Source organism: Amblyomma maculatum, chromosome 6, assembly GCF_055883805.1.
Source record: "Amblyomma maculatum isolate TAMU_Amacu chromosome 6, ASM5588380v1, whole genome shotgun sequence".
Lineage (NCBI taxonomy): Eukaryota > Metazoa > Arthropoda > Arachnida > Ixodida > Ixodidae > Amblyomma > Amblyomma maculatum.
In genome coordinates, this window is record NC_139349.1 from 158,899,722 (window position 1) to 158,927,341 (window position 27,620).

The 27,620-nt window shown below is 49.9% G+C and overlaps 11 protein-coding genes across 11 annotated transcripts; 3 read left to right on the forward strand and 8 right to left on the reverse strand.

The window, feature by feature from the left end:
* Window positions 1–585: 585 nt before the first annotated feature.
* On the forward strand, window positions 586–6,028 carry LOC146187274 (histone H2A-like). The gene has a single exon (XM_084607613.1). It carries the CDS (start codon window positions 668–670, stop codon window positions 1,040–1,042), a length of 375 nt encoding a protein of 124 aa, XP_084463739.1. The 5' UTR covers window positions 586–667; the 3' UTR covers window positions 1,043–6,028.
* Window positions 1,339–2,492, reverse strand: LOC146187275 (histone H3). The gene has a single exon (XM_084607607.1). It carries the CDS (start codon window positions 2,490–2,492, stop codon window positions 2,082–2,084), a length of 411 nt encoding a protein of 136 aa, XP_084463733.1. The 3' UTR covers window positions 1,339–2,081.
* Window positions 6,029–7,784: 1,756 nt separating the features above from the next.
* On the reverse strand, window positions 7,785–8,232 carry LOC146187276 (histone H4). Its single transcript, XM_084607603.1, has one exon. It carries the CDS (start codon window positions 8,134–8,136, stop codon window positions 7,825–7,827), a length of 312 nt encoding a protein of 103 aa, XP_084463729.1. The 5' UTR covers window positions 8,137–8,232; the 3' UTR covers window positions 7,785–7,824.
* Window positions 8,233–9,251: 1,019 nt separating this feature from the next.
* Window positions 9,252–10,062, reverse strand: LOC146187277 (histone H2B-like). Its single transcript, XM_084607610.1, has one exon. It carries the CDS (start codon window positions 10,016–10,018, stop codon window positions 9,644–9,646), a length of 375 nt encoding a protein of 124 aa, XP_084463736.1. The 5' UTR covers window positions 10,019–10,062; the 3' UTR covers window positions 9,252–9,643.
* Window positions 10,063–10,162: 100 nt separating this feature from the next.
* On the forward strand, window positions 10,163–10,775 carry LOC146187278 (histone H2A-like). Its single transcript, XM_084607614.1, has one exon. The coding sequence runs from the start codon at window positions 10,241–10,243 to the stop codon at window positions 10,613–10,615; it is 375 nt and encodes a 124-aa protein (XP_084463740.1). The 5' UTR covers window positions 10,163–10,240; the 3' UTR covers window positions 10,616–10,775.
* A 136-nt stretch (window positions 10,776–10,911) lies between these two features.
* On the reverse strand, window positions 10,912–12,124 carry LOC146187279 (histone H3). The gene has a single exon (XM_084607609.1). The coding sequence runs from the start codon at window positions 12,063–12,065 to the stop codon at window positions 11,655–11,657; it is 411 nt and encodes a 136-aa protein (XP_084463735.1). The 5' UTR covers window positions 12,066–12,124; the 3' UTR covers window positions 10,912–11,654.
* A 3,357-nt stretch (window positions 12,125–15,481) lies between these two features.
* On the reverse strand, window positions 15,482–17,805 carry LOC146187280 (histone H4). Its single transcript, XM_084607605.1, has one exon. It carries the CDS (start codon window positions 17,707–17,709, stop codon window positions 17,398–17,400), a length of 312 nt encoding a protein of 103 aa, XP_084463731.1. The 5' UTR covers window positions 17,710–17,805; the 3' UTR covers window positions 15,482–17,397.
* A 1,021-nt stretch (window positions 17,806–18,826) lies between these two features.
* Window positions 18,827–19,637, reverse strand: LOC146187281 (histone H2B-like). Its single transcript, XM_084607611.1, has one exon. The coding sequence runs from the start codon at window positions 19,591–19,593 to the stop codon at window positions 19,219–19,221; it is 375 nt and encodes a 124-aa protein (XP_084463737.1). The 5' UTR covers window positions 19,594–19,637; the 3' UTR covers window positions 18,827–19,218.
* A 99-nt stretch (window positions 19,638–19,736) lies between these two features.
* On the forward strand, window positions 19,737–25,178 carry LOC146187282 (histone H2A-like). The gene has a single exon (XM_084607612.1). It carries the CDS (start codon window positions 19,816–19,818, stop codon window positions 20,188–20,190), a length of 375 nt encoding a protein of 124 aa, XP_084463738.1. The 5' UTR covers window positions 19,737–19,815; the 3' UTR covers window positions 20,191–25,178.
* Window positions 20,487–21,642, reverse strand: LOC146187283 (histone H3). Its single transcript, XM_084607608.1, has one exon. The coding sequence runs from the start codon at window positions 21,640–21,642 to the stop codon at window positions 21,232–21,234; it is 411 nt and encodes a 136-aa protein (XP_084463734.1). The 3' UTR covers window positions 20,487–21,231.
* Window positions 25,179–26,933: 1,755 nt separating the features above from the next.
* LOC146187284 (histone H4) lies at window positions 26,934–27,351 on the reverse strand. The gene has a single exon (XM_084607606.1). It carries the CDS (start codon window positions 27,283–27,285, stop codon window positions 26,974–26,976), a length of 312 nt encoding a protein of 103 aa, XP_084463732.1. The 5' UTR covers window positions 27,286–27,351; the 3' UTR covers window positions 26,934–26,973.
* Between the last annotated feature and the right edge of the window lie 269 nt (window positions 27,352–27,620).

Below are 27,620 nucleotides of genomic sequence, written 5' to 3' on the forward strand. Positions count from 1 at the left end.
CATTATCCCCTTGCCGACTCGTTACTGTGTTCAGTGGCTGTGTTGTGTCTGTCCTCACTTCAGACAATGTGCCTCCGTGTGTTGTGCCGTCCCTCACCATCCTTTTGTTCCCTGTGTCCAAGTGTGACTTACTGACTGTGCCTTCGCACATTATCCCCTTGCTGACTCGTTACTGTGTTCAGTGGCTGTGTTGCTCTGTGCTCACAAACATCTGTGCCTCCAAGTGTCGTGCCCAAACTGTGACCGCAATCTCACTTAGTGACTCCTCTGCGGGACCTTGTGCCATCATCGGTACGAACCCCTCCGCCAGCACCGCTCTTCCGGGCGCTGCTCTCGTATCGTCCGCCCATGCAACAATGGGCCGACTTTCAACGATCCCCGTCTTCAAGCCTCGCGCTATGCCGACACTCATGGATCACTATTCTCTTGCCCTTTCCCTTCCTTCCTTACCACCGTTCCAGTCATCCTCCCTCCCCTTTACCCTCCTCCCCCTTAAATCGGCGCAACGGCGGTGATCCCTCATACCTGAGGAGACAGTTGAACGCGCCGATCCCCCTTTCCATCTTCCTCATAAGAACCACTTCTTCTTCTTCTTCTTCTTGGTTCCGGCTCATTCTGGCAGTGAACGTTGTCGCTGCTGCCCCTTGTCGATCTCCCCTGCGCAACAATGTCTGGACGTGGTAAGGGCGGCAAAGCCAAGGGCAAGAGCAAGACCCGCTCCAGCCGCGCGGGACTCCAGTTCCCAGTGGGCCGAATTCACCGTCTCCTGCGCAAGGGTAACTACGCCGAGCGCGTCGGAGCGGGCGCTCCCGTCTACCTGGCAGCCGTTCTCGAGTATCTGGCCGCCGAGGTGCTCGAGCTGGCTGGCAACGCCGCTCGCGACAACAAGAAGACTAGGATCATCCCTCGCCACCTGCAGCTGGCCATCCGCAATGACGAGGAGCTGAACAAGCTGCTCTCCGGAGTGACCATCGCGCAAGGCGGCGTACTGCCCAACATCCAGGCCGTGCTTCTTCCCAAGAAGACCGAGAAGAAGGCGTAAGCAGCGCTACGACCGTCTACGTAGGCACGCCAGCAGCGTCAGCTCGCGACTAACGGTCCTTCTCAGGACCAACCAAGCGCCTGCCTTGGCGGGGCATTGCTCTGCGATCCGTCTTCTCCGGACCGCTGAATCCCTCTCGACCAAGTTGCTGTTTGTTTATTTCGTGTCATTACCGGGCGCGGCGGTCTGCAATGAGTCCGCCGCACTGCACGCAAGTACGCTTACTATTGTGAGATTCGTTTACAGTGCAGACAGGCAAACATGGGAGGGAAGTGACATGACAGAGCGCTGAATGGTATATTTATATACTTTTATTGACCGATACAAACAGAATGGCGCACAGTGATTGAAACAACTAGTTGCATACCAATCGCAATATTAGTGTTTTAATTTTCTTTCGCGGTTTCCGACACACGACCAATCACGCTTTAGTAATCCCGTGAGCGGCGATAATTTCCCTCCCCGTCTGCAGAACCCGCAGAACCCATTAGCGTGCCAAAAAAAAAAAAAAAAAAACAACCAGACGCACACCCGCAGTCCCGCTTCTCATCACTGACGCGCTACGCGTGCGAGATGAAATAGTGTAAACAGGGGCAACTGCGACGCGAGCAAGCATGGAACGAAACCTGCGGTCTGATGTGATAGGGACGATTAAATGAATGGTGCGTGCACCTATTTAGTAGACGGCTCAGGGTACCAATCAAAACCACTTGCCTTTGCACAGGGACGATGCAGTTGAATGTTTCGCTGCTTTCCTCTAGCACGCATCGTGCGAGTGCAGCAGCTGTAATGTATGTCATCGACAAAGTGCGGCCAGCACGGAGCCGCAAGTGAAGGACGCGAGCAATCGCTTTCACAGCTACTCACCGGTTTCCAGCACGTACGAAACGAAACGTGCAGCATGTGAGAGAGAGAGAGGAACGTGGGTTCGGAGCTCAGGTTCGCCGCTGTCCCGTGGCCAAAGCAGACGTTTTGGTGGTCCTGAGAAGGACCGTTGAAAAGCGTTGCTGCACAGGGGGCTCCGAAGCGGCTGCGCTTTTTAGGCGCGCTCTCCGCGGATGCGCCTCGCCAGTTGGATGTCCTTGGGCATGATGGTGACGCGCTTGGCGTGGATTGCGCACAGGTTGGTATCCTCAAAGAGGCCGACCAGGTACGCCTCGCTAGCCTCCTGAAGAGCCATGACGGCCGAGCTCTGGAAACGCAGGTCGGTCTTGAAATCCTGGGCGATTTCCCTCACCAGGCGCTGGAAGGGCAGCTTGCGGATGAGGAGCTCGGTGGATTTCTGATATCTGCGGATCTCTCGCAGGGCTACCGTTCCTGGTCTATAACGGTGAGGTTTCTTTACGCCTCCGGTGGCTGGGGCACTCTTACGAGCAGCCTTTGTAGCCAGTTGCTTGCGGGGAGCCTTCCCACCGGTGCTCTTGCGGGCAGTTTGCTTTGTCCTAGCCATAGCGGCGGCACACGAGCGTCAGACGTGAGCGACGGAAGCGCGCGCACTGAGCGGTGAGACGCGCTGCGCCGCTCCTCCTCGCCCTGTCCGCCTAGCTGATTGGTCGACGGAGGGACCGATGGCTTCCCTCCGTTCAGCGGCCCCGAGAATGCTGGAAATCGACACTTTTTGAGCGCGCGTTGGTTTCGCGCACCGCATGCGTGACAAACGTCTAGGTGTAACCGTGCTACACCAAGAGATTACGGTGCGCCTATCCTTTACCTTTGCCGGCCAAGCAAAAGCAGGCCTCTTGAGAGACGCGGGCATAGGCGGCAGCGTCGTCAGCGGCGCGTGTGCGCGCTGCTGGAAGGAGCCTGTGGGCCGGCAATTGCCTGCTCCCGGATTGTTTCCTTTTAAAATAAAATAAAACAAAATTTTAAATAATCGCAAACACCTCCCGGCGCACAGAGATAGGGGCCGTCGTCACAAGGTGTTAGCGCAAACGCTACGGCTGTCGGTATAGATCTCCGTTCGCCGTGAAGCTACGCGTGGTGCTTAAATTATTGAACGTTCAAGGTAGAGCGACGAAGCAAGAAAATAGCCCGAGAGCTAGGACGCTTTCAACTTGGTTGGTGTCGCCGCCGCTGGTATAAGCACAGATGGATCTGCAGACAGTGGGCAACAGATGTGGGTTTTATTACGATTGAACATGGCTGCCATTGCAGTGGTGTTTTTCTGTTTTCCTATTAAAGGCGACCTCGCACACAACAGCCTCTTTCCGAGACAGAAGCTCTAGTTGATACCGACAAGGCCTGTGCTGCAGCTCTATTAAGGTAGAGAGGAATCTAGCAAGATTGCGAGTGACGAGGTAAAGTGTCAGCAGCGCGATATGTACATGCTCTTCAGTACGGCAGACGTGCGCAGTCACGACACACAGGTAGCCGCGGCAGGTTGTTGCGTGCAAGCTTTTATTTTTTTGGTCAGCTCAGGAAGGGACTGAGATGGAGAGAGAGACTGCATGGGCACATTAGGGTATGGAAATTGGAACGAGAGTGAATAAAAGTCAAAGTAGCAGCCTGCACGGCGCCCGAAAACGCACGCTTGCTAGTGAAGTGGTAAGTCACTGACATGGCCAAATGTTTCGTAAGACTAGTGTCGCACCAGTAGTAGGTGGCATAAAAGTAGTTGGAACGGATAGACACACAACGCCAATGAAGTTGGTAATTATTACCTGGCCGCCCAAGAAAACAAAAGAGAGCAGCCACGTCTCGAGAGGCAGTGAAGTCAGCTCCGGCCAGCCAGGCAGGCAGGCGCCACACTTGGACCTTTACGCAGACATGCTTGGTGCAATTATTTTGCAAGCTAGCATGCACAAGAGCTCGTGGCATGCGGGAGTAAGAATGCCAAGCAAATTAATGCCGAAAATTTTTCTCCGTTCGCCATAGAGGTTCATCCACATGACCAGAGAGTGACAAAGGTTTCCACTTTGGCATTGCATACACCTGAAACGCAAAATAAAACGACATCGTAGGCAACTTAAGGCCCCTACTGCAACCTTTCAAGAATTAAAGCACGCGTTAGCACGTAAGTTAATGATGGCAAAGAACCATTACTACCAAGTTATTCTTCCTTCATATTTAAATACTTATCCTAGCAGATTTTGGAGACATCTAAGTAAGAGAAAGGAAGTGATAGATAGAGTGAAAACGGATGAAACTGTGTTACTTGATAGCCATAAAATTGCGGATTCTTTTAATCATTACTTTCAAAGCGTTTTCACATTGAAACCTGTCCTTACTAAACCGAAAGAATGTATAGATCCTAGTAGTATTCCTTCCATCTCAACAGAAGGCGTATTATCATTGCTACGCCAACTTGACACAAAGAAAGGCTGTGGAGTGGACGGCATTCGAAACACTTTTTTAAAACGCTATGCTTCACAGATTGCTGAGTATTCAGCCAACATGTTTTCAGTTTCCTTCCGTACAAGCGATTTACCTTTTGACTGGAAAGTAGCACGTGTAGTGCCTATTCACAAATCAGGTGATCGATCAATACTATCCAATTACCGTCCTATATCAATAACTAGCAGCTGTTGCAAAATTATAGAACACATTCTGGCGGGTATCGTTAGGGATTTTCTCAGTGACAAAAACATTTTATCACCTTTCCAACATGGATTCCGAAAAGGAATGTCAACAGTTACCCAACTTGTGTCAACTGTTCATGAATTATCCTCTGCCCTTGACAATTCCGGCCTTCGATACGGTCGCACACAATAAACTTATTCGTAAATTAGAGCTAATATGTCTTCCACAATATATAGTTCAATGGATAGAGGCATACTTGGAAAAGAGAAGTCAGTTTGTTGAGGTGAATGGTGCCATTTCCGAATCACTGTGTGTCACTTCGGGTGTACCGCAGGGAAGCGTGTTGGGTCCATTATATATATAAATGATTTGCCTGATGTTATTCCAAATTCTGTATCCATACGATTATTTGCAGATGATTGCATAGTGTTTAAGCAGATAAGGAAAACTTCTGATCATGGTATTCTTCAAGCCTCTTTGACAGCTATTGACAAATGGTGTGTGGAACGCAGCATGAAACTTAATGTCAAGAAAACTGTACTCCTACGTGTAACAAGGAAAAAACATTTTAGCCCATTTACTTATTCCCTACAAGGCTCCGATATTAAAGAAGTAGCAAGCCATAAGTATTTAGGGCTGACACTTACCAATCAATTGGACTGGTCACCGCATATCTCACAAATTTGTTCTTCGGCATTCTCGACACTCTGCTTCCTAAAACGCAAACTTAATCGCGCCCCCTCTAATATCAAATTTTTGGCATACAACACATTCATCCGAACTAAGCTCGAGTACGCCTCTATCATTTGGGACCCTCACACAAAAAAGAACATCACTGCTCTTGAAATGATACAAAGGAAAGCAGTCAGGTTTATTTTCCACAAGTACAGCAGATCTGATTCTCCCACACAGCTGATGGTAGAAAATGACATCCCGCTCCTTTCAGTCCGCCGCAAAATGAACACAATTTTGTTTCTTGGTAAGATTCTGTCACAGGAAGTTAATATTCCATTACCTAACTTTGTCCAACCTTCTACTGCCAGACGAACACGACACACTAGGGAACATATGCTGCAACCTGTCTTTGCCCGAACAAATTCATTTAAGTACAGTTTTTTCCCACGGACCATCTCTGATTGGAATTTGCTTTCAGAATTTCTTTTCCAAAGCAGTAATTTTAACAAGGCACTGGAAGGTCATTTGTTTGGTTAGGCTGCTCAACTTTTCAGTACTTTATATCTGTTTCCTTTGTTCATGCCGAATTGTGCTGTGTGTTATTGCCTATTTTTATTTCTTAGACTGTCAAATTGTTTAATAATTACTATTATGATTCCTTTTTTCTCGCCGAATTGTAGTGTGTATAGTATTTTTTTTTTTTCTGTGTGTGATTGTTACCTGGTATGCCCCTCCTGCTTGGGTCATAAGGCCTGCAGTATTATGAAATAAATAAATAAATTTGCTTCTCTCCGTGCGCGAAGTTTGGAACGCCTCTAGCAGTAAGTAATAGCGGGTTAAGTCGCACAATCTTTTCATCACGCAGTATATCGTTTATGTACGTTTTATTGCAGCCGTAAACCGGTGGCATTAAGGGAACGGCGACAACACGCGTAGACAGGGAACGTAGAGCGGGAACATGACGCAAGCATTAAAATTTGGGCAGCCGTCGCAGTTTTCAGTCCCGCAAAAAACAGACAACGTGTCCACATCAACAGTGTCTGGCTAAAGGCTACTCACGTGTGACAATGCAGTGCAAGGAATACATGTGTACAAAGACGGTCACTAGCAAGCGATCGACACTCGCCAAGGTACGGATGATAGCTAGGTCTAGATTGAAAACCGCGCACGCTAGCTTTGCATGCTGACAGGAGAAGAGTGAACGCTGTAACGGCCCTTGCTCCGCATTTAGAATTTCGCTTCCAGCTGAGCAGTGTTCTTTTGGAAATAAATCGATAAGCTAGAGTTGGTGTGCCTTCAGCCAGACGTCGTGCTGCAAAAGCCTGTCTCAGGGCGGAAGAAACGCTTCGCATGCTTTGAAATCAACCTCACCTGAAGTACTCATTTAATATGAAATAAATATTAGGAAGAAGGCCGTCGCGCGAAGCAAAATCATGCACGTGCGCTCGGCAAGCAGGACAGGGGAAGTGAATGTGAGCCAAATTTTGCTACCTTGATACGGTGCACAAAGGACAAAGCTTCCCAGTAGGCGTATAAATGCATTACAGTAGCTGGCGCTTTATGCGGCCGCAGAATTGCACGGAGAAAACTCGAGCTCTTCGGTACCCAAGAGCGCGCGTGGGCGATGTAAACAGACCTGGCGCGGCAGCGGCGCCCTCTCGATGTCGCCTGGGGAAGTACGCGGCCCTCCGAGACAGTAGTCTGCGCAACAGATATCTCGGAGGCTGCAAGCACTTCCAATGCAAAAGTGAGCTGTCGATGTCCAGTTGCCCCTGAGCGGCCGCAAAGTTCCAGCTAGCGTCGAAGCGAAACGATTCGCAGCATTACGCAACCAGCACGCCTAACGACACATAAGGCGGGCACAATTAGCCTTCTGGGCCCAAAAAGACATGAAAAACAAGGTGATTGCAAATTAAGCTAACGCACGTCATTCGCTGATGCATAATATGCAGCTCTCCAATTAAGCGACCTTAGTGCACTGTCTTGGGAAACACCCGATGGAGGGAACACAGCCTCCGTTCAGAACGCGAGAAGATATGACGGTCCATGTTCTGCTAATAATCGAAGCATTAAATGGATAAATTGAGCAGCTGAAATCGAAATCGGCACCTCGCGTTATATTCGTATTCAAAGTGTATTTTTTTTTTTTCTTTTTCCAGCTGACAACCGCTCCTGGCGAGACAATTTTTGCACTGTATTTACATTGAAAATACTGCCCAGCGTCCTCCTATCGAGAGAGGCACCAGTTTAATTGCGGTGAAAAATCTCGTAAACGATGCTTCCATACATAATCGCGCAATAGGCGCGGCGAATTCATGACAAGCAATCACTTATCGAAATATCGCATGCCGCTGCTCACCTGCAGTCCGTTCCGAACAGTTTCTTCTTCCACGAGCACCAACGGGAAAAAACAAAAACAAGGAAATAAAATAAAACAAGCGCGCGCATGAGAGGGATGAATGTGATCCGGAGCTGAGGAAAGCAACCAACGGCTGCCCATCCAGCACTTGGGTAGCCCTTAAGAGGGCTGTTTGTAGCGAGAAGCGGCCTTGCAGGGCTTGTAGCGAAGGAGGGCTGGCGACCACAACTTAGCCTCCGAAGCCGTACAGCGTGCGGCCCTGACGCTTGAGCGCATACACGACATCCATGGCAGTGACGGTCTTGCGCTTGGCGTGCTCCGTGTACGTGACTGCGTCACGAATGACGTTCTCGAGGAACACCTTGAGTACGCCGCGGGTCTCCTCGTAGATCAGGCCAGAAATGCGCTTGACACCGCCTCGGCGCGCCAGGCGACGGATGGCAGGCTTGGTGATGCCCTGGATGTTGTCTCGCAGGACCTTGCGGTGACGCTTGGCGCCTCCTTTGCCGAGCCCCTTGCCGCCCTTGCCACGTCCAGACATGATGAAGACGATGAAGAAAACGCGTCCGCTACGATCAGAGAAAGGAACGGGAATGACTTGTTTGCGCTCCTCCGGCGCGCGCCAGAGTGAGTGCGGGCACGCCATTGGCTGGCTCCCTCGACCACTCACGGTCGATGCGCCGGCACGTAGCGCGCCAGCACCACTTACTCGTTTTGTAGGAGCCTCGGGCGAGCCAAAATAAGGGTAGAAGCCCAATATTAATTTTGCACGAGTGAGAAACTAAAAGCGGAGCCGCGACCCGTCTACTGCAATAGAAAATTGCCTTGCGCACGGTGGCTGTAAAAAAGTGCCCAGTGCGGCTTGCTTTCCGCTTTGCGAAGTAATCGCGTGTATTTTTCAAACTTTCGCGTTATTCTTCAATTCCAATTGCTCATAACCGTTTGTTTCAGTTTGCCTCGTACCAAGAGACGCTTTCTACGCCTGTTTCATATACGCTAATGCAATTTTCTTTTTACTTTTCAATTCTTGCTTACGCGGAAAAAATAAAAAATAAATACTACTATAGCTGTTTACATCAAATTCAGAGAACTCGTGCAGCCAGGCAGTGTGACAAGCACCGCAAGATATAGTATAAAAATAAATCGCAGAGTCCTTTCTCCCTGCTTTGTTTTCCGCGTTGCTGTTCGTTTCATTTCCGAAACCCGCCCAGGTTTGTCTGCTTCCGCTAATTGCGAAAACAGATATTGTAGCGTGCAAAAAAAAAATTTTTTTTTTTTTTTTATTCCTATTGTGTCACTATTCAAAAACCAACAACCAGCAGCAACTGCTAAGGCAGCTCCCAACCTCATGCCGCTGATGGCGATTCGCCGCTTCCTGGTGATCTCCTGCCGTGCGCCAGAATGCTGGAATAGGGCGAGTTTTTGCGGCGGTCCAATTTGAGCTCCGCTTTTCTCCACAAGTACGGCACGCACGCAGTTGCAATTTTCCACACTAGTACGGACTCCTTTTAGGCCACTGGACAAAAAAGTTTAATGTCACTGCACCAATTTTCCAATGCGCTAGCGGGGCTTTTCTTTTCGCGACCATATGTCGGCAAGCGGGGCAAAAGGTGCTGCGACCGCCAAGAATCCCCAATACCGCTCGCGCGGCAGCTCCTGGCTCCCCTTATTTTTTTTTTTTTACTTTCCCCTAGCTGCGAGCAGAGGAGACACACGAAAATACGAGCGAGCAGCGAGACCTACTACTCAGTCACTATTTTATCGCCTGGTCGAACTGCAATAGACATTGGACGCGGCAAATATACCTAACGTACTTCGTTCATAAAACATTATTCGCAACGCCTGTACGCGTAAGGCTTTGTAAACAAGCAGCTAGTACGCAAAAGTAGAATAATAATAATAATAAAGCAAACAAACACAGTCTGAGAGGGAAAATGGTTCCGAGCATTGTAGCGGATCGCTCACAGCATGTTTGCCAATGCAGGCATTGCGGTTGGCTCTGATAAGAGCCGTTGAGTTTGGCGCCGACGACGAGCTCAGTTGCGCGCCTACTTGGAGCTGGTGTACTTGGTGACAGCCTTGGTGCCTTCGGACACGGCATGCTTGGCCAGCTCGCCAGGCAGCAGAAGACGCACGGCAGTCTGGATCTCCCGGCTCGTGATGGTGGAGCGCTTGTTGTAGTGGGCAAGACGGGAGGACTCCGCTGCAATGCGTTCGAAGATGTCATTGACGAAGCTGTTCATGATGGACATGGCCTTGCTGGAAACTCCGGTGTCCGGGTGCACCTGCTTCAGCACCTTGTAAATGTAGATGGAGAAGCTCTCCTTCCTGCGGCGCTTCTTCTTCTTCTTATCGGTGGCGCGGACGTTCTTCTGCGCCTTTCCGGCTTTCTTCACGGCTTTTCCGGACGGCTGAGGCGGCATGATGCGTTCTACGAGACCAACGGTGTCGAAAATGGTCCGCGCGGCGTTTTTATGCGGGCACCGTGGTGTTCAAGCGACCGAGGCGAGGCCGGCGCGCGATTGGTCGGCGCGCCGCGACCTCCTCCTCCTCGCGCCCGAAACGGGCCGCAGAATGCTGGTTCCGGCTCATTCTGGCAGTGAACGTTGTCGCTGCTGCCCCTTGTCGATCTCCCCTGCGCAACAATGTCTGGACGTGGTAAGGGCGGCAAAGCCAAGGGCAAGAGCAAGACCCGCTCCAGCCGCGCGGGACTCCAGTTCCCAGTGGGCCGAATTCACCGTCTCCTGCGCAAGGGTAACTACGCCGAGCGCGTCGGAGCGGGCGCTCCCGTCTACCTGGCAGCCGTTCTCGAGTATCTGGCCGCCGAGGTGCTCGAGCTGGCTGGCAACGCCGCTCGCGACAACAAGAAGACTAGGATCATCCCTCGCCACCTGCAGCTGGCCATCCGCAATGACGAGGAGCTGAACAAGCTGCTCTCCGGAGTGACCATCGCGCAAGGCGGCGTACTGCCCAACATCCAGGCCGTGCTTCTTCCCAAGAAGACCGAGAAGAAGGCGTAAGCAGCGCTACGACCGTCTACGTAGGCACGCCAGCAGCGTCAGCTCGCGACTAACGGTCCTTCTCAGGACCAACCAAGCGCCTGCCTTGGCGGGGCATTGCTCTGCGATCCGTCTTCTCCGGACCGCTGAATCCCTCTCGACCAAGTTGCTGTTTGTTTATTTCGTGTCATTACCGGGCGCGGCGGTCTGCAATGAGTCCGCCGCACTGCACGCAAGTACGCTTACTATTGTGAGATTCGTTTACAGTGCAGACAGGCAAACATGGGAGGGAAGTGACATGACAGAGCGCTGAATGGTATATTTATATACTTTTATTGACCGATACAAACAGAATGGCGCACAGTGATTGAAACAACTAGTTGCATACCAATCGCAATATTAGTGTTTTAATTTTCTTTCGCGGTTTCCGACACACGACCAATCACGCTTTAGTAATCCCGTGAGCGGCGATAATTTCCCTCCCCGTCTGCAGAACCCGCAGAACCCATTAGCGTGCCAAAAAAAAAAAAAAAAAAACAACCAGACGCACACCCGCAGTCCCGCTTCTCATCACTGACGCGCTACGCGTGCGAGATGAAATAGTGTAAACAGGGGCAACTGCGACGCGAGCAAGCATGGAACGAAACCTGCGGTCTGATGTGATAGGGACGATTAAATGAATGGTGCGTGCACCTATTTAGTAGACGGCTCAGGGTACCAATCAAAACCACTTGCCTTTGCACAGGGACGATGCAGTTGAATGTTTCGCTGCTTTCCTCTAGCACGCATCGTGCGAGTGCAGCAGCTGTAATGTATGTCATCGACAAAGTGCGGCCAGCACGGAGCCGCAAGTGAAGGACGCGAGCAATCGCTTTCACAGCTACTCACCGGTTTCCAGCACGTACAAAACGAAACGTGCAGCATGTGAGAGAGAGAGAGGAACGTGGGTTCGGAGCTCAGGTTCGCCGCTGTCCCGTGGCCAAAGCAGACGTTTTGGTGGTCCTGAGAAGGACCGTTGAAAAGCGTTGCTGCACAGGGGGCTCCGAAGCGGCTGCGCTTTTTAGGCGCGCTCTCCGCGGATGCGCCTCGCCAGTTGGATGTCCTTGGGCATGATGGTGACGCGCTTGGCGTGGATTGCGCACAGGTTGGTATCCTCAAAGAGGCCGACCAGGTACGCCTCGCTAGCCTCCTGAAGAGCCATGACGGCCGAGCTCTGGAAACGCAGGTCGGTCTTGAAATCCTGGGCGATTTCCCTCACCAGGCGCTGGAAGGGCAGCTTGCGGATGAGGAGCTCGGTGGATTTCTGATATCTGCGGATCTCTCGCAGGGCTACCGTTCCTGGTCTATAACGGTGAGGTTTCTTTACGCCTCCGGTGGCTGGGGCACTCTTACGAGCAGCCTTTGTAGCCAGTTGCTTGCGGGGAGCCTTCCCACCGGTGCTCTTGCGGGCAGTTTGCTTTGTCCTAGCCATAGCGGCGGCACACGAGCGTCAGACGTGAGCGACGGAAGCGCGCGCACTGAGCGGTGAGACGCGCTGCGCCGCTCCTCCTCGCCCTGTCCGCCTAGCTGATTGGTCGACGGAGGGACCGATGGCTTCCCTCCGTTCAGCGGCCCCGAGAATGCTGGAAATCGACACTTTTTGAGCGCGCGTTGGTTTCGCGCACCGCATGCGTGACAAACGTCTAGGTGTAACCGTGCTACACCAAGAGATTACGGTGCGCCTATCCTTTACCTTTGCCGGCCAAGCAAAAGCAGGCCTCTTGAGAGACGCGGGCATAGGCGGCAGCGTCGTCAGCGGCGCGTGTGCGCGCTGCTGGAAGGAGCCTGTGGGCCGGCAATTGCCTGCTCCCGGATTGTTTCCTTTTAAAATAAAATAAAACAAAATTTTAAATAATCGCAAACACCTCCCGGCGCACAGAGATAGGGGCCGTCGTCACAAGGTGTTAGCGCAAACGCTACGGCTGTCGGTATAGATCTCCGTTCGCCGTGAAGCTACGCGTGGTGCTTAAATTATTGAACGTTCAAGGTAGAGCGACGAAGCAAGAAAATAGCCCGAGAGCTAGGACGCTTTCAACTTGGTTGGTGTCGCCGCCGCTGGTATAAGCACAGATGGATCTGCAGACAGTGGGCAACAGATGTGGGTTTTATTACGATTGAACATGGCTGCCATTGCAGTGGTGTTTTTCTGTTTTCCTATTAAAGGCGACCTCGCACACAACAGCCTCTTTCCGAGACAGAAGCTCTAGTTGATACCGACAAGGCCTGTGCTGCAGCTCTATTAAGGTAGAGAGGAATCTAGCAAGATTGCGAGTGACGAGGTAAAGTGTCAGCAGCGCGATATGTACATGCTCTTCAGTACGGCAGACGTGCGCAGTCACGACACACAGGTAGCCGCGGCAGGTTGTTGCGTGCAAGCTTTTATTTTTTTGGTCAGCTCAGGAAGGGACTGAGATGGAGAGAGAGACTGCATGGGCACATTAGGGTATGGAAATTGGAACGAGAGTGAATAAAAGTCAAAGTAGCAGCCTGCACGGCGCCCGAAAACGCACGCTTGCTAGTGAAGTGGTAAGTCACTGACATGGCCAAATGTTTCGTAAGACTAGTGTCGCACCAGTAGTAGGTGGCATAAAAGTAGTTGGAACGGATAGACACACAACGCCAATGAAGTTGGTAATTATTACCTGGCCGCCCAAGAAAACAAAAGAGAGCAGCCACGTCTCGAGAGGCAGTGAAGTCAGCTCCGGCCAGCCAGGCAGGCAGGCGCCACACTTGGACCTTTACGCAGACATGCTTGGTGCAATTATTTTGCAAGCTAGCATGCACAAGAGCTCGTGGCATGCGGGAGTAAGAATGCCAAGCAAATTAATGCCGAAAATTTTTCTCCGTTCGCCATAGAGGTTCATCCACATGACCAGAGAGTGACAAAGGTTTCCACTTTGGCATTGCATACACCTGAAACGCAAAATAAAACGACATCGTAGGCAACTTAAGGCCCCTACTGCAACCTTTCAAGAATTAAAGCACGCGTTAGCACGTAAGTTAATGATGGCAAAGAACCATTACTACCAAGTTATTCTTCCTTCATATTTAAATACTTATCCTAGCAGATTTTGGAGACATCTAAGTAAGAGAAAGGAAGTGATAGATAGAGTGAAAACGGATGAAACTGTGTTACTTGATAGCCATAAAATTGCGGATTCTTTTAATCATTACTTTCAAAGCGTTTTCACATTGAAACCTGTCCTTACTAAACCGAAAGAATGTATAGATCCTAGTAGTATTCCTTCCATCTCAACAGAAGGCGTATTATCATTGCTACGCCAACTTGACACAAAGAAAGGCTGTGGAGTGGACGGCATTCGAAACACTTTTTTAAAACGCTATGCTTCACAGATTGCTGAGTATTCAGCCAACATGTTTTCAGTTTCCTTCCGTACAAGCGATTTACCTTTTGACTGGAAAGTAGCACGTGTAGTGCCTATTCACAAATCAGGTGATCGATCAATACTATCCAATTACCGTCCTATATCAATAACTAGCAGCTGTTGCAAAATTATAGAACACATTCTGGCGGGTATCGTTAGGGATTTTCTCAGTGACAAAAACATTTTATCACCTTTCCAACATGGATTCCGAAAAGGAATGTCAACAGTTACCCAACTTGTGTCAACTGTTCATGAATTATCCTCTGCCCTTGACAATTCCGGCCTTCGATACGGTCGCACACAATAAACTTATTCGTAAATTAGAGCTAATATGTCTTCCACAATATATAGTTCAATGGATAGAGGCATACTTGGAAAAGAGAAGTCAGTTTGTTGAGGTGAATGGTGCCATTTCCGAATCACTGTGTGTCACTTCGGGTGTACCGCAGGGAAGCGTGTTGGGTCCATTATATATATAAATGATTTGCCTGATGTTATTCCAAATTCTGTATCCATACGATTATTTGCAGATGATTGCATAGTGTTTAAGCAGATAAGGAAAACTTCTGATCATGGTATTCTTCAAGCCTCTTTGACAGCTATTGACAAATGGTGTGTGGAACGCAGCATGAAACTTAATGTCAAGAAAACTGTACTCCTACGTGTAACAAGGAAAAAACATTTTAGCCCATTTACTTATTCCCTACAAGGCTCCGATATTAAAGAAGTAGCAAGCCATAAGTATTTAGGGCTGACACTTACCAATCAATTGGACTGGTCACCGCATATCTCACAAATTTGTTCTTCGGCATTCTCGACACTCTGCTTCCTAAAACGCAAACTTAATCGCGCCCCCTCTAATATCAAATTTTTGGCATACAACACATTCATCCGAACTAAGCTCGAGTACGCCTCTATCATTTGGGACCCTCACACAAAAAAGAACATCACTGCTCTTGAAATGATACAAAGGAAAGCAGTCAGGTTTATTTTCCACAAGTACAGCAGATCTGATTCTCCCACACAGCTGATGGTAGAAAATGACATCCCGCTCCTTTCAGTCCGCCGCAAAATGAACACAATTTTGTTTCTTGGTAAGATTCTGTCACAGGAAGTTAATATTCCATTACCTAACTTTGTCCAACCTTCTACTGCCAGACGAACACGACACACTAGGGAACATATGCTGCAACCTGTCTTTGCCCGAACAAATTCATTTAAGTACAGTTTTTTCCCACGGACCATCTCTGATTGGAATTTGCTTTCAGAATTTCTTTTCCAAAGCAGTAATTTTAACAAGGCACTGGAAGGTCATTTGTTTGGTTAGGCTGCTCAACTTTTCAGTACTTTATATCTGTTTCCTTTGTTCATGCCGAATTGTGCTGTGTGTTATTGCCTATTTTTATTTCTTAGACTGTCAAATTGTTTAATAATTACTATTATGATTCCTTTTTTCTCGCCGAATTGTAGTGTGTATAGTATTTTTTTTTTTTCTGTGTGTGATTGTTACCTGGTATGCCCCTCCTGCTTGGGTCATAAGGCCTGCAGTATTATGAAATAAATAAATAAATTTGCTTCTCTCCGTGCGCGAAGTTTGGAACGCCTCTAGCAGTAAGTAATAGCGGGTTAAGTCGCACAATCTTTTCATCACGCAGTATATCGTTTATGTACGTTTTATTGCAGCCGTAAACCGGTGGCATTAAGGGAACGGCGACAACACGCGTAGACAGGGAACGTAGAGCGGGAACATGACGCAAGCATTAAAATTTGGGCAGCCGTCGCAGTTTTCAGTCCCGCAAAAAACAGACAACGTGTCCACATCAACAGTGTCTGGCTAAAGGCTACTCACGTGTGACAATGCAGTGCAAGGAATACATGTGTACAAAGACGGTCACTAGCAAGCGATCGACACTCGCCAAGGTACGGATGATAGCTAGGTCTAGATTGAAAACCGCGCACGCTAGCTTTGCATGCTGACAGGAGAAGAGTGAACGCTGTAACGGCCCTTGCTCCGCATTTAGAATTTCGCTTCCAGCTGAGCAGTGTTCTTTTGGAAATAAATCGATAAGCTAGAGTTGGTGTGCCTTCAGCCAGACGTCGTGCTGCAAAAGCCTGTCTCAGGGCGGAAGAAACGCTTCGCATGCTTTGAAATCAACCTCACCTGAAGTACTCATTTAATATGAAATAAATATTAGGAAGAAGGCCGTCGCGCGAAGCAAAATCATGCACGTGCGCTCGGCAAGCAGGACAGGGGAAGTGAATGTGAGCCAAATTTTGCTACCTTGATACGGTGCACAAAGGACAAAGCTTCCCAGTAGGCGTATAAATGCATTACAGTAGCTGGCGCTTTATGCGGCCGCAGAATTGCACGGAGAAAACTCGAGCTCTTCGGTACCCAAGAGCGCGCGTGGGCGATGTAAACAGACCTGGCGCGGCAGCGGCGCCCTCTCGATGTCGCCTGGGGAAGTACGCGGCCCTCCGAGACAGTAGTCTGCGCAACAGATATCTCGGAGGCTGCAAGCACTTCCAATGCAAAAGTGAGCTGTCGATGTCCAGTTGCCCCTGAGCGGCCGCAAAGTTCCAGCTAGCGTCGAAGCGAAACGATTCGCAGCATTACGCAACCAGCACGCCTAACGACACATAAGGCGGGCACAATTAGCCTTCTGGGCCCAAAAAGACATGAAAAACAAGGTGATTGCAAATTAAGCTAACGCACGTCATTCGCTGATGCATAATATGCAGCTCTCCAATTAAGCGACCTTAGTGCACTGTCTTGGGAAACACCCGATGGAGGGAACACAGCCTCCGTTCAGAACGCGAGAAGATATGACGGTCCATGTTCTGCTAATAATCGAAGCATTAAATGGATAAATTGAGCAGCTGAAATCGAAATCGGCACCTCGCGTTATATTCGTATTCAAAGTGTATTTTTTTTTTTTCTTTTTCCAGCTGACAACCGCTCCTGGCGAGACAATTTTTGCACTGTATTTACATTGAAAATACTGCCCAGCGTCCTCCTATCGAGAGAGGCACCAGTTTAATTGCGGTGAAAAATCTCGTAAACGATGCTTCCATACATAATCGCGCAATAGGCGCGGCGAATTCATGACAAGCAATCACTTATCGAAATATCGCATGCCGCTGCTCACCTGCAGTCCGTTCCGAACAGTTTCTTCTTCCACGAGCACCAACGGGAAAAAACAAAAACAAGGAAATAAAATAAAACAAGCGCGCGCATGAGAGGGATGAATGTGATCCGGAGCTGAGGAAAGCAACCAACGGCTGCCCATCCAGCACTTGGGTAGCCCTTAAGAGGGCTGTTTGTAGCGAGAAGCGGCCTTGCAGGGCTTGTAGCGAAGGAGGGCTGGCGACCACAACTTAGCCTCCGAAGCCGTACAGCGTGCGGCCCTGACGCTTGAGCGCATACACGACATCCATGGCAGTGACGGTCTTGCGCTTGGCGTGCTCCGTGTACGTGACTGCGTCACGAATGACGTTCTCGAGGAACACCTTGAGTACGCCGCGGGTCTCCTCGTAGATCAGGCCAGAAATGCGCTTGACACCGCCTCGGCGCGCCAGGCGACGGATGGCAGGCTTGGTGATGCCCTGGATGTTGTCTCGCAGGACCTTGCGGTGACGCTTGGCGCCTCCTTTGCCGAGCCCCTTGCCGCCCTTGCCACGTCCAGACATGATGAAGACGATGAAGAAAACGCGTCCGCTACGATCAGAGAAAGGAACGGGAATGACTTGTTTGCGCTCCTCCGGCGCGCGCCAGAGTGAGTGCGGGCACGCCATTGGCTGGCTCCCTCGACCACTCACGGTCGATGCGCCGGCACGTAGCGCGCCAGCACCACTTACTCGTTTTGTAGGAGCCTCGGGCGAGCCAAAATAAGGGTAGAAGCCCAATATTAATTTTGCACGAGTGAGAAACTAAAAGCGGAGCCGCGACCCGTCTACTGCAATAGAAAATTGCCTTGCGCACGGTGGCTGTAAAAAAGTGCCCAGTGCGGCTTGCTTTCCGCTTTGCGAAGTAATCGCGTGTATTTTTCAAACTTTCGCGTTATTCTTCAATTCCAATTGCTCATAACCGTTTGTTTCAGTTTGCCTCGTACCAAGAGACGCTTTCTACGCCTGTTTCATATACGCTAATGCAATTTTCTTTTTACTTTTCAATTCTTGCTTACGCGGAAAAAATAAAAAATAAATACTACTATAGCTGTTTACATCAAATTCAGAGAACTCGTGCAGCCAGGCAGTGTGACAAGCACCGCAAGATATAGTATAAAAATAAATCGCAGAGTCCTTTCTCCCTGCTTTGTTTTCCGCGTTGCTGTTCGTTTCATTTCCGAAACCCGCCCAGGTTTGTCTGCTTCCGCTAATTGCGAAAACAGATATTGTAGCGTGCAAAAAAAAAATTTTTTTTTTTTTTTTTTATTCCTATTGTGTCACTATTCAAAAACCAACAACCAGCAGCAACTGCTAAGGCAGCTCCCAACCTCATGCCGCTGATGGCGATTCGCCGCTTCCTGGTGATCTCCTGCCGTGCGCCAGAATGCTGGAATAGGGCGAGTTTTTGCGGCGGTCCAATTTGAGCTCCGCTTTTCTCCACAAGTACGGCACGCACGCAGTTGCAATTTTCCACACTAGTACGGACTCCTTTTAGGCCACTGGACAAAAAAGTTTAATGTCACTGCACCAATTTTCCAATGCGCTAGCGGGGCTTTTCTTTTCGCGACCATATGTCGGCAAGCGGGGCAAAAGGTGCTGCGACCGCCAAGAATCCCCAATACCGCTCGCGCGGCAGCTCCTGGCTCCCCTTATTTTTTTTTTTTTACTTTCCCCTAGCTGCGAGCAGAGGAGACACACGAAAATACGAGCGAGCAGCGAGACCTACTACTCAGTCACTATTTTATCGCCTGGTCGAACTGCAATAGACATTGGACGCGGCAAATATACCTAACGTACTTCGTTCATAAAACATTATTCGCAACGCCTGTACGCGTAAGGCTTTGTAAACAAGCAGCTAGTACGCAAAAGTAGAATAATAATAATAATAAAGCAAACAAACACAGTCTGAGAGGGAAAATGGTTCCGAGCATTGTAGCGGATCGCTCACAGCATGTTTGCCAATGCAGGCATTGCGGTTGGCTCTGATAAGAGCCGTTGAGTTTGGCGCCGACGACGAGCTCAGTTGCGCGCCTACTTGGAGCTGGTGTACTTGGTGACAGCCTTGGTGCCTTCGGACACGGCATGCTTGGCCAGCTCGCCAGGCAGCAGAAGACGCACGGCAGTCTGGATCTCCCGGCTCGTGATGGTGGAGCGCTTGTTGTAGTGGGCAAGACGGGAGGACTCCGCTGCAATGCGTTCGAAGATGTCATTGACGAAGCTGTTCATGATGGACATGGCCTTGCTGGAAACTCCGGTGTCCGGGTGCACCTGCTTCAGCACCTTGTAAATGTAGATGGAGAAGCTCTCCTTCCTGCGGCGCTTCTTCTTCTTCTTATCGGTGGCGCGGACGTTCTTCTGCGCCTTTCCGGCTTTCTTCACGGCTTTTCCGGACGGCTGAGGCGGCATGATGCGTTCTACGAGACCAACGGTGTCGAAAATGGTCCGCGCGGCGTTTTTATGCGGGCACCGTGGTGTTCAAGCGACCGAGGCGAGGCCGGCGCGCGATTGGTCGGCGCGCCGCGACCTCCTCCTCCTCGCGCCCGAAACGGGCCGCAGAATGCTGGTTCCGGCTCATTCTGGCAGTGAACGTTGTCGCTGCTGCCCCTTGTCGATCTCCCCTGCGCAACAATGTCTGGACGTGGTAAGGGCGGCAAAGCCAAGGGCAAGAGCAAGACCCGCTCCAGCCGCGCGGGACTCCAGTTCCCAGTGGGCCGAATTCACCGTCTCCTGCGCAAGGGTAACTACGCCGAGCGCGTCGGAGCGGGCGCTCCCGTCTACCTGGCAGCCGTTCTCGAGTATCTGGCCGCCGAGGTGCTCGAGCTGGCTGGCAACGCCGCTCGCGACAACAAGAAGACTAGGATCATCCCTCGCCACCTGCAGCTGGCCATCCGCAATGACGAGGAGCTGAACAAGCTGCTCTCCGGAGTGACCATCGCGCAAGGCGGCGTACTGCCCAACATCCAGGCCGTGCTTCTTCCCAAGAAGACCGAGAAGAAGGCGTAAGCAGCGCTACGACCGTCTACGTAGGCACGCCAGCAGCGTCAGCTCGCGACTAACGGTCCTTCTCAGGACCAACCAAGCGCCTGCCTTGGCGGGGCATTGCTCTGCGATCCGTCTTCTCCGGACCGCTGAATCCCTCTCGACCAAGTTGCTGTTTGTTTATTTCGTGTCATTACCGGGCGCGGCGGTCTGCAATGAGTCCGCCGCACTGCACGCAAGTACGCTTACTATTGTGAGATTCGTTTACAGTGCAGACAGGCAAACATGGGAGGGAAGTGACATGACAGAGCGCTGAATGGTATATTTATATACTTTTATTGACCGATACAAACAGAATGGCGCACAGTGATTGAAACAACTAGTTGCATACCAATCGCAATATTAGTGTTTTAATTTTCTTTCGCGGTTTCCGACACACGACCAATCACGCTTTAGTAATCCCGTGAGCGGCGATAATTTCCCTCCCCGTCTGCAGAACCCGCAGAACCCATTAGCGTGCCAAAAAAAAAAAAAAAAAAAAACAACCAGACGCACACCCGCAGTCCCGCTTCTCATCACTGACGCGCTACGCGTGCGAGATGAAATAGTGTAAACAGGGGCAACTGCGACGCGAGCAAGCATGGAACGAAACCTGCGGTCTGATGTGATAGGGACGATTAAATGAATGGTGCGTGCACCTATTTAGTAGACGGCTCAGGGTACCAATCAAAACCACTTGCCTTTGCACAGGGACGATGCAGTTGAATGTTTCGCTGCTTTCCTCTAGCACGCATCGTGCGAGTGCAGCAGCTGTAATGTATGTCATCGACAAAGTGCGGCCAGCACGGAGCCGCAAGTGAAGGACGCGAGCAATCGCTTTCACAGCTACTCACCGGTTTCCAGCACGTACGAAACGAAACGTGCAGCATGTGAGAGAGAGAGAGGAACGTGGGTTCGGAGCTCAGGTTCGCCGCTGTCCCGTGGCCAAAGCAGACGTTTTGGTGGTCCTGAGAAGGACCGTTGAAAAGCGTTGCTGCACAGGGGGCTCCGAAGCGGCTGCGCTTTTTAGGCGCGCTCTCCGCGGATGCGCCTCGCCAGTTGGATGTCCTTGGGCATGATGGTGACGCGCTTGGCGTGGATTGCGCACAGGTTGGTATCCTCAAAGAGGCCGACCAGGTACGCCTCGCTAGCCTCCTGAAGAGCCATGACGGCCGAGCTCTGGAAACGCAGGTCGGTCTTGAAATCCTGGGCGATTTCCCTCACCAGGCGCTGGAAGGGCAGCTTGCGGATGAGGAGCTCGGTGGATTTCTGATATCTGCGGATCTCTCGCAGGGCTACCGTTCCTGGTCTATAACGGTGAGGTTTCTTTACGCCTCCGGTGGCTGGGGCACTCTTACGAGCAGCCTTTGTAGCCAGTTGCTTGCGGGGAGCCTTCCCACCGGTGCTCTTGCGGGCAGTTTGCTTTGTCCTAGCCATAGCGGCGGCACACGAGCGTCAGACGTGAGCGACGGAAGCGCGCGCACTGAGCGGTGAGACGCGCTGCGCCGCTCCTCCTCGCCCTGTCCGCCTAGCTGATTGGTCGACGGAGGGACCGATGGCTTCCCTCCGTTCAGCGGCCCCGAGAATGCTGGAAATCGACACTTTTTGAGCGCGCGTTGGTTTCGCGCACCGCATGCGTGACAAACGTCTAGGTGTAACCGTGCTACACCAAGAGATTACGGTGCGCCTATCCTTTACCTTTGCCGGCCAAGCAAAAGCAGGCCTCTTGAGAGACGCGGGCATAGGCGGCAGCGTCGTCAGCGGCGCGTGTGCGCGCTGCTGGAAGGAGCCTGTGGGCCGGCAATTGCCTGCTCCCGGATTGTTTCCTTTTAAAATAAAATAAAACAAAATTTTAAATAATCGCAAACACCTCCCGGCGCACAGAGATAGGGGCCGTCGTCACAAGGTGTTAGCGCAAACGCTACGGCTGTCGGTATAGATCTCCGTTCGCCGTGAAGCTACGCGTGGTGCTTAAATTATTGAACGTTCAAGGTAGAGCGACGAAGCAAGAAAATAGCCCGAGAGCTAGGACGCTTTCAACTTGGTTGGTGTCGCCGCCGCTGGTATAAGCACAGATGGATCTGCAGACAGTGGGCAACAGATGTGGGTTTTATTACGATTGAACATGGCTGCCATTGCAGTGGTGTTTTTCTGTTTTCCTATTAAAGGCGACCTCGCACACAACAGCCTCTTTCCGAGACAGAAGCTCTAGTTGATACCGACAAGGCCTGTGCTGCAGCTCTATTAAGGTAGAGAGGAATCTAGCAAGATTGCGAGTGACGAGGTAAAGTGTCAGCAGCGCGATATGTACATGCTCTTCAGTACGGCAGACGTGCGCAGTCACGACACACAGGTAGCCGCGGCAGGTTGTTGCGTGCAAGCTTTTATTTTTTTGGTCAGCTCAGGAAGGGACTGAGATGGAGAGAGAGACTGCATGGGCACATTAGGGTATGGAAATTGGAACGAGAGTGAATAAAAGTCAAAGTAGCAGCCTGCACGGCGCCCGAAAACGCACGCTTGCTAGTGAAGTGGTAAGTCACTGACATGGCCAAATGTTTCGTAAGACTAGTGTCGCACCAGTAGTAGGTGGCATAAAAGTAGTTGGAACGGATAGACACACAACGCCAATGAAGTTGGTAATTATTACCTGGCCGCCCAAGAAAACAAAAGAGAGCAGCCACGTCTCGAGAGGCAGTGAAGTCAGCTCCGGCCAGCCAGGCAGGCAGGCGCCACACTTGGACCTTTACGCAGACATGCTTGGTGCAATTATTTTGCAAGCTAGCATGCACAAGAGCTCGTGGCATGCGGGAGTAAGAATGCCAAGCAAATTAATGCCGAAAATTTTTCTCCGTTCGCCATAGAGGTTCATCCACATGACCAGAGAGTGACAAAGGTTTCCACTTTGGCATTGCATACACCTGAAACGCAAAATAAAACGACATCGTAGGCAACTTAAGGCCCCTACTGCAACCTTTCAAGAATTAAAGCACGCGTTAGCACGTAAGTTAATGATGGCAAAGAACCATTACTACCAAGTTATTCTTCCTTCATATTTAAATACTTATCCTAGCAGATTTTGGAGACATCTAAGTAAGAGAAAGGAAGTGATAGATAGAGTGAAAACGGATGAAACTGTGTTACTTGATAGCCATAAAATTGCGGATTCTTTTAATCATTACTTTCAAAGCGTTTTCACATTGAAACCTGTCCTTACTAAACCGAAAGAATGTATAGATCCTAGTAGTATTCCTTCCATCTCAACAGAAGGCGTATTATCATTGCTACGCCAACTTGACACAAAGAAAGGCTGTGGAGTGGACGGCATTCGAAACACTTTTTTAAAACGCTATGCTTCACAGATTGCTGAGTATTCAGCCAACATGTTTTCAGTTTCCTTCCGTACAAGCGATTTACCTTTTGACTGGAAAGTAGCACGTGTAGTGCCTATTCACAAATCAGGTGATCGATCAATACTATCCAATTACCGTCCTATATCAATAACTAGCAGCTGTTGCAAAATTATAGAACACATTCTGGCGGGTATCGTTAGGGATTTTCTCAGTGACAAAAACATTTTATCACCTTTCCAACATGGATTCCGAAAAGGAATGTCAACAGTTACCCAACTTGTGTCAACTGTTCATGAATTATCCTCTGCCCTTGACAATTCCGGCCTTCGATACGGTCGCACACAATAAACTTATTCGTAAATTAGAGCTAATATGTCTTCCACAATATATAGTTCAATGGATAGAGGCATACTTGGAAAAGAGAAGTCAGTTTGTTGAGGTGAATGGTGCCATTTCCGAATCACTGTGTGTCACTTCGGGTGTACCGCAGGGAAGCGTGTTGGGTCCATTATATATATAAATGATTTGCCTGATGTTATTCCAAATTCTGTATCCATACGATTATTTGCAGATGATTGCATAGTGTTTAAGCAGATAAGGAAAACTTCTGATCATGGTATTCTTCAAGCCTCTTTGACAGCTATTGACAAATGGTGTGTGGAACGCAGCATGAAACTTAATGTCAAGAAAACTGTACTCCTACGTGTAACAAGGAAAAAACATTTTAGCCCATTTACTTATTCCCTACAAGGCTCCGATATTAAAGAAGTAGCAAGCCATAAGTATTTAGGGCTGACACTTACCAATCAATTGGACTGGTCACCGCATATCTCACAAATTTGTTCTTCGGCATTCTCGACACTCTGCTTCCTAAAACGCAAACTTAATCGCGCCCCCTCTAATATCAAATTTTTGGCATACAACACATTCATCCGAACTAAGCTCGAGTACGCCTCTATCATTTGGGACCCTCACACAAAAAAGAACATCACTGCTCTTGAAATGATACAAAGGAAAGCAGTCAGGTTTATTTTCCACAAGTACAGCAGATCTGATTCTCCCACACAGCTGATGGTAGAAAATGACATCCCGCTCCTTTCAGTCCGCCGCAAAATGAACACAATTTTGTTTCTTGGTAAGATTCTGTCACAGGAAGTTAATATTCCATTACCTAACTTTGTCCAACCTTCTACTGCCAGACGAACACGACACACTAGGGAACATATGCTGCAACCTGTCTTTGCCCGAACAAATTCATTTAAGTACAGTTTTTTCCCACGGACCATCTCTGATTGGAATTTGCTTTCAGAATTTCTTTTCCAAAGCAGTAATTTTAACAAGGCACTGGAAGGTCATTTGTTTGGTTAGGCTGCTCAACTTTTCAGTACTTTATATCTGTTTCCTTTGTTCATGCCGAATTGTGCTGTGTGTTATTGCCTATTTTTATTTCTTAGACTGTCAAATTGTTTAATAATTACTATTATGATTCCTTTTTTCTCGCCGAATTGTAGTGTGTATAGTATTTTTTTTTTTTCTGTGTGTGATTGTTACCTGGTATGCCCCTCCTGCTTGGGTCATAAGGCCTGCAGTATTATGAAATAAATAAATAAATTTGCTTCTCTCCGTGCGCGAAGTTTGGAACGCCTCTAGCAGTAAGTAATAGCGGGTTAAGTCGCACAATCTTTTCATCACGCAGTATATCGTTTATGTACGTTTTATTGCAGCCGTAAACCGGTGGCATTAAGGGAACGGCGACAACACGCGTAGACAGGGAACGTAGAGCGGGAACATGACGCAAGCATTAAAATTTGGGCAGCCGTCGCAGTTTTCAGTCCCGCAAAAAACAGACAACGTGTCCACATCAACAGTGTCTGGCTAAAGGCTACTCACGTGTGACAATGCAGTGCAAGGAATACATGTGTACAAAGACGGTCACTAGCAAGCGATCGACACTCGCCAAGGTACGGATGATAGCTAGGTCTAGATTGAAAACCGCGCACGCTAGCTTTGCATGCTGACAGGAGAAGAGTGAACGCTGTAACGGCCCTTGCTCCGCATTTAGAATTTCGCTTCCAGCTGAGCAGTGTTCTTTTGGAAATAAATCGATAAGCTAGAGTTGGTGTGCCTTCAGCCAGACGTCGTGCTGCAAAAGCCTGTCTCAGGGCGGAAGAAACGCTTCGCATGCTTTGAAATCAACCTCACCTGAAGTACTCATTTAATATGAAATAAATATTAGGAAGAAGGCCGTCGCGCGAAGCAAAATCATGCACGTGCGCTCGGCAAGCAGGACAGGGGAAGTGAATGTGAGCCAAATTTTGCTACCTTGATACGGTGCACAAAGGACAAAGCTTCCCAGTAGGCGTATAAATGCATTACAGTAGCTGGCGCTTTATGCGGCCGCAGAATTGCACGGAGAAAACTCGAGCTCTTCGGTACCCAAGAGCGCGCGTGGGCGATGTAAACAGACCTGGCGCGGCAGCGGCGCCCTCTCGATGTCGCCTGGGGAAGTACGCGGCCCTCCGAGACAGTAGTCTGCGCAACAGATATCTCGGAGGCTGCAAGCACTTCCAATGCAAAAGTGAGCTGTCGATGTCCAGTTGCCCCTGAGCGGCCGCAAAGTTCCAGCTAGCGTCGAAGCGAAACGATTCGCAGCATTACGCAACCAGCACGCCTAACGACACATAAGGCGGGCACAATTAGCCTTCTGGGCCCAAAAAGACATGAAAAACAAGGTGATTGCAAATTAAGCTAACGCACGTCATTCGCTGATGCATAATATGCAGCTCTCCAATTAAGCGACCTTAGTGCACTGTCTTGGGAAACACCCGATGGAGGGAACACAGCCTCCGTTCAGAACGCGAGAAGATATGACGGTCCATGTTCTGCTAATAATCGAAGCATTAAATGGATAAATTGAGCAGCTGAAATCGAAATCGGCACCTCGCGTTATATTCGTATTCAAAGTGTATTTTTTTTTTTCTTTTTCCAGCTGACAACCGCTCCTGGCGAGACAATTTTTGCACTGTATTTACATTGAAAATACTGCCCAGCGTCCTCCTATCGAGAGAGGCACCAGTTTAATTGCGGTGAAAAATCTCGTAAACGATGCTTCCATACATAATCGCGCAATAGGCGCGGCGAATTCATGACAAGCAATCACTTATCGAAATATCGCATGCCGCTGCTCACCTGCAGTCCGTTCCGAACAGTTTCTTCTTCCACGAGCACCAACGGGAAAAAACAAAAACAAGGAAATAAAATAAAACAAGCGCGCGCATGAGAGGGATGAATGTGATCCGGAGCTGAGGAAAGCAACCAACGGCTGCCCATCCAGCACTTGGGTAGCCCTTAAGAGGGCTGTTTGTAGCGAGAAGCGGCCTTGCAGGGCTTGTAGCGAAGGAGGGCTGGCGACCACAACTTAGCCTCCGAAGCCGTACAGCGTGCGGCCCTGACGCTTGAGCGCATACACGACATCCATGGCAGTGACGGTCTTGCGCTTGGCGTGCTCCGTGTACGTGACTGCGTCACGAATGACGTTCTCGAGGAACACCTTGAGTACGCCGCGGGTCTCCTCGTAGATCAGGCCAGAAATGCGCTTGACACCGCCTCGGCGCGCCAGGCGACGGATGGCAGGCTTGGTGATGCCCTGGATGTTGTCTCGCAGGACCTTGCGGTGACGCTTGGCGCCTCCTTTGCCGAGCCCCTTGCCGCCCTTGCCACGTCCAGACATGATGAAGACGATGAAGAGAACGCGTCCGCTACGATCAGAGAAAGGAACGGGAATGACTTGTTTGCGCTCCTCCGGCGCGCGCCAGAGTGAGTGCGGGCACGCCATTGGCTGGCTCCCTCGACCACTCACGGTCGATGCGCCGGCACGTAGCGCGCCAGCACCACTTACTCGTTTTGTAGGAGCCTCGGGCGAGCCAAAATAAGGGTAGAAGCCCAATATTAATTTTGCACGAGTGAGAAACTAAAAGCGGAGCCGCGACCCGTCTACTGCAATAGAAAATTGCCTTGCGCACGGTGGCTGTAAAAAAGTGCCCAGTGCGGCTTGCTTTCCGCTTT

What these genes read in the sequence shown, in the direction of transcription:
- LOC146187274 (XM_084607613.1), top strand. Translation starts at nt 668, where the DNA reads ATGTCTGGACGTGGTAAGGGCGGCAAAGCCAAGGGCAAGAGCAAGACC.
- LOC146187275 (XM_084607607.1), bottom strand. Translation starts at nt 2,492, where the DNA reads ATGGCTAGGACAAAGCAAACTGCCCGCAAGAGCACCGGTGGGAAGGCT.
- LOC146187276 (XM_084607603.1), bottom strand. Translation starts at nt 8,136, where the DNA reads ATGTCTGGACGTGGCAAGGGCGGCAAGGGGCTCGGCAAAGGAGGCGCC.
- LOC146187277 (XM_084607610.1), bottom strand. Translation starts at nt 10,018, where the DNA reads ATGCCGCCTCAGCCGTCCGGAAAAGCCGTGAAGAAAGCCGGAAAGGCG.
- LOC146187278 (XM_084607614.1), top strand. Translation starts at nt 10,241, where the DNA reads ATGTCTGGACGTGGTAAGGGCGGCAAAGCCAAGGGCAAGAGCAAGACC.
- LOC146187279 (XM_084607609.1), bottom strand. Translation starts at nt 12,065, where the DNA reads ATGGCTAGGACAAAGCAAACTGCCCGCAAGAGCACCGGTGGGAAGGCT.
- LOC146187280 (XM_084607605.1), bottom strand. Translation starts at nt 17,709, where the DNA reads ATGTCTGGACGTGGCAAGGGCGGCAAGGGGCTCGGCAAAGGAGGCGCC.
- LOC146187281 (XM_084607611.1), bottom strand. Translation starts at nt 19,593, where the DNA reads ATGCCGCCTCAGCCGTCCGGAAAAGCCGTGAAGAAAGCCGGAAAGGCG.
- LOC146187282 (XM_084607612.1), top strand. Translation starts at nt 19,816, where the DNA reads ATGTCTGGACGTGGTAAGGGCGGCAAAGCCAAGGGCAAGAGCAAGACC.
- LOC146187283 (XM_084607608.1), bottom strand. Translation starts at nt 21,642, where the DNA reads ATGGCTAGGACAAAGCAAACTGCCCGCAAGAGCACCGGTGGGAAGGCT.
- LOC146187284 (XM_084607606.1), bottom strand. Translation starts at nt 27,285, where the DNA reads ATGTCTGGACGTGGCAAGGGCGGCAAGGGGCTCGGCAAAGGAGGCGCC.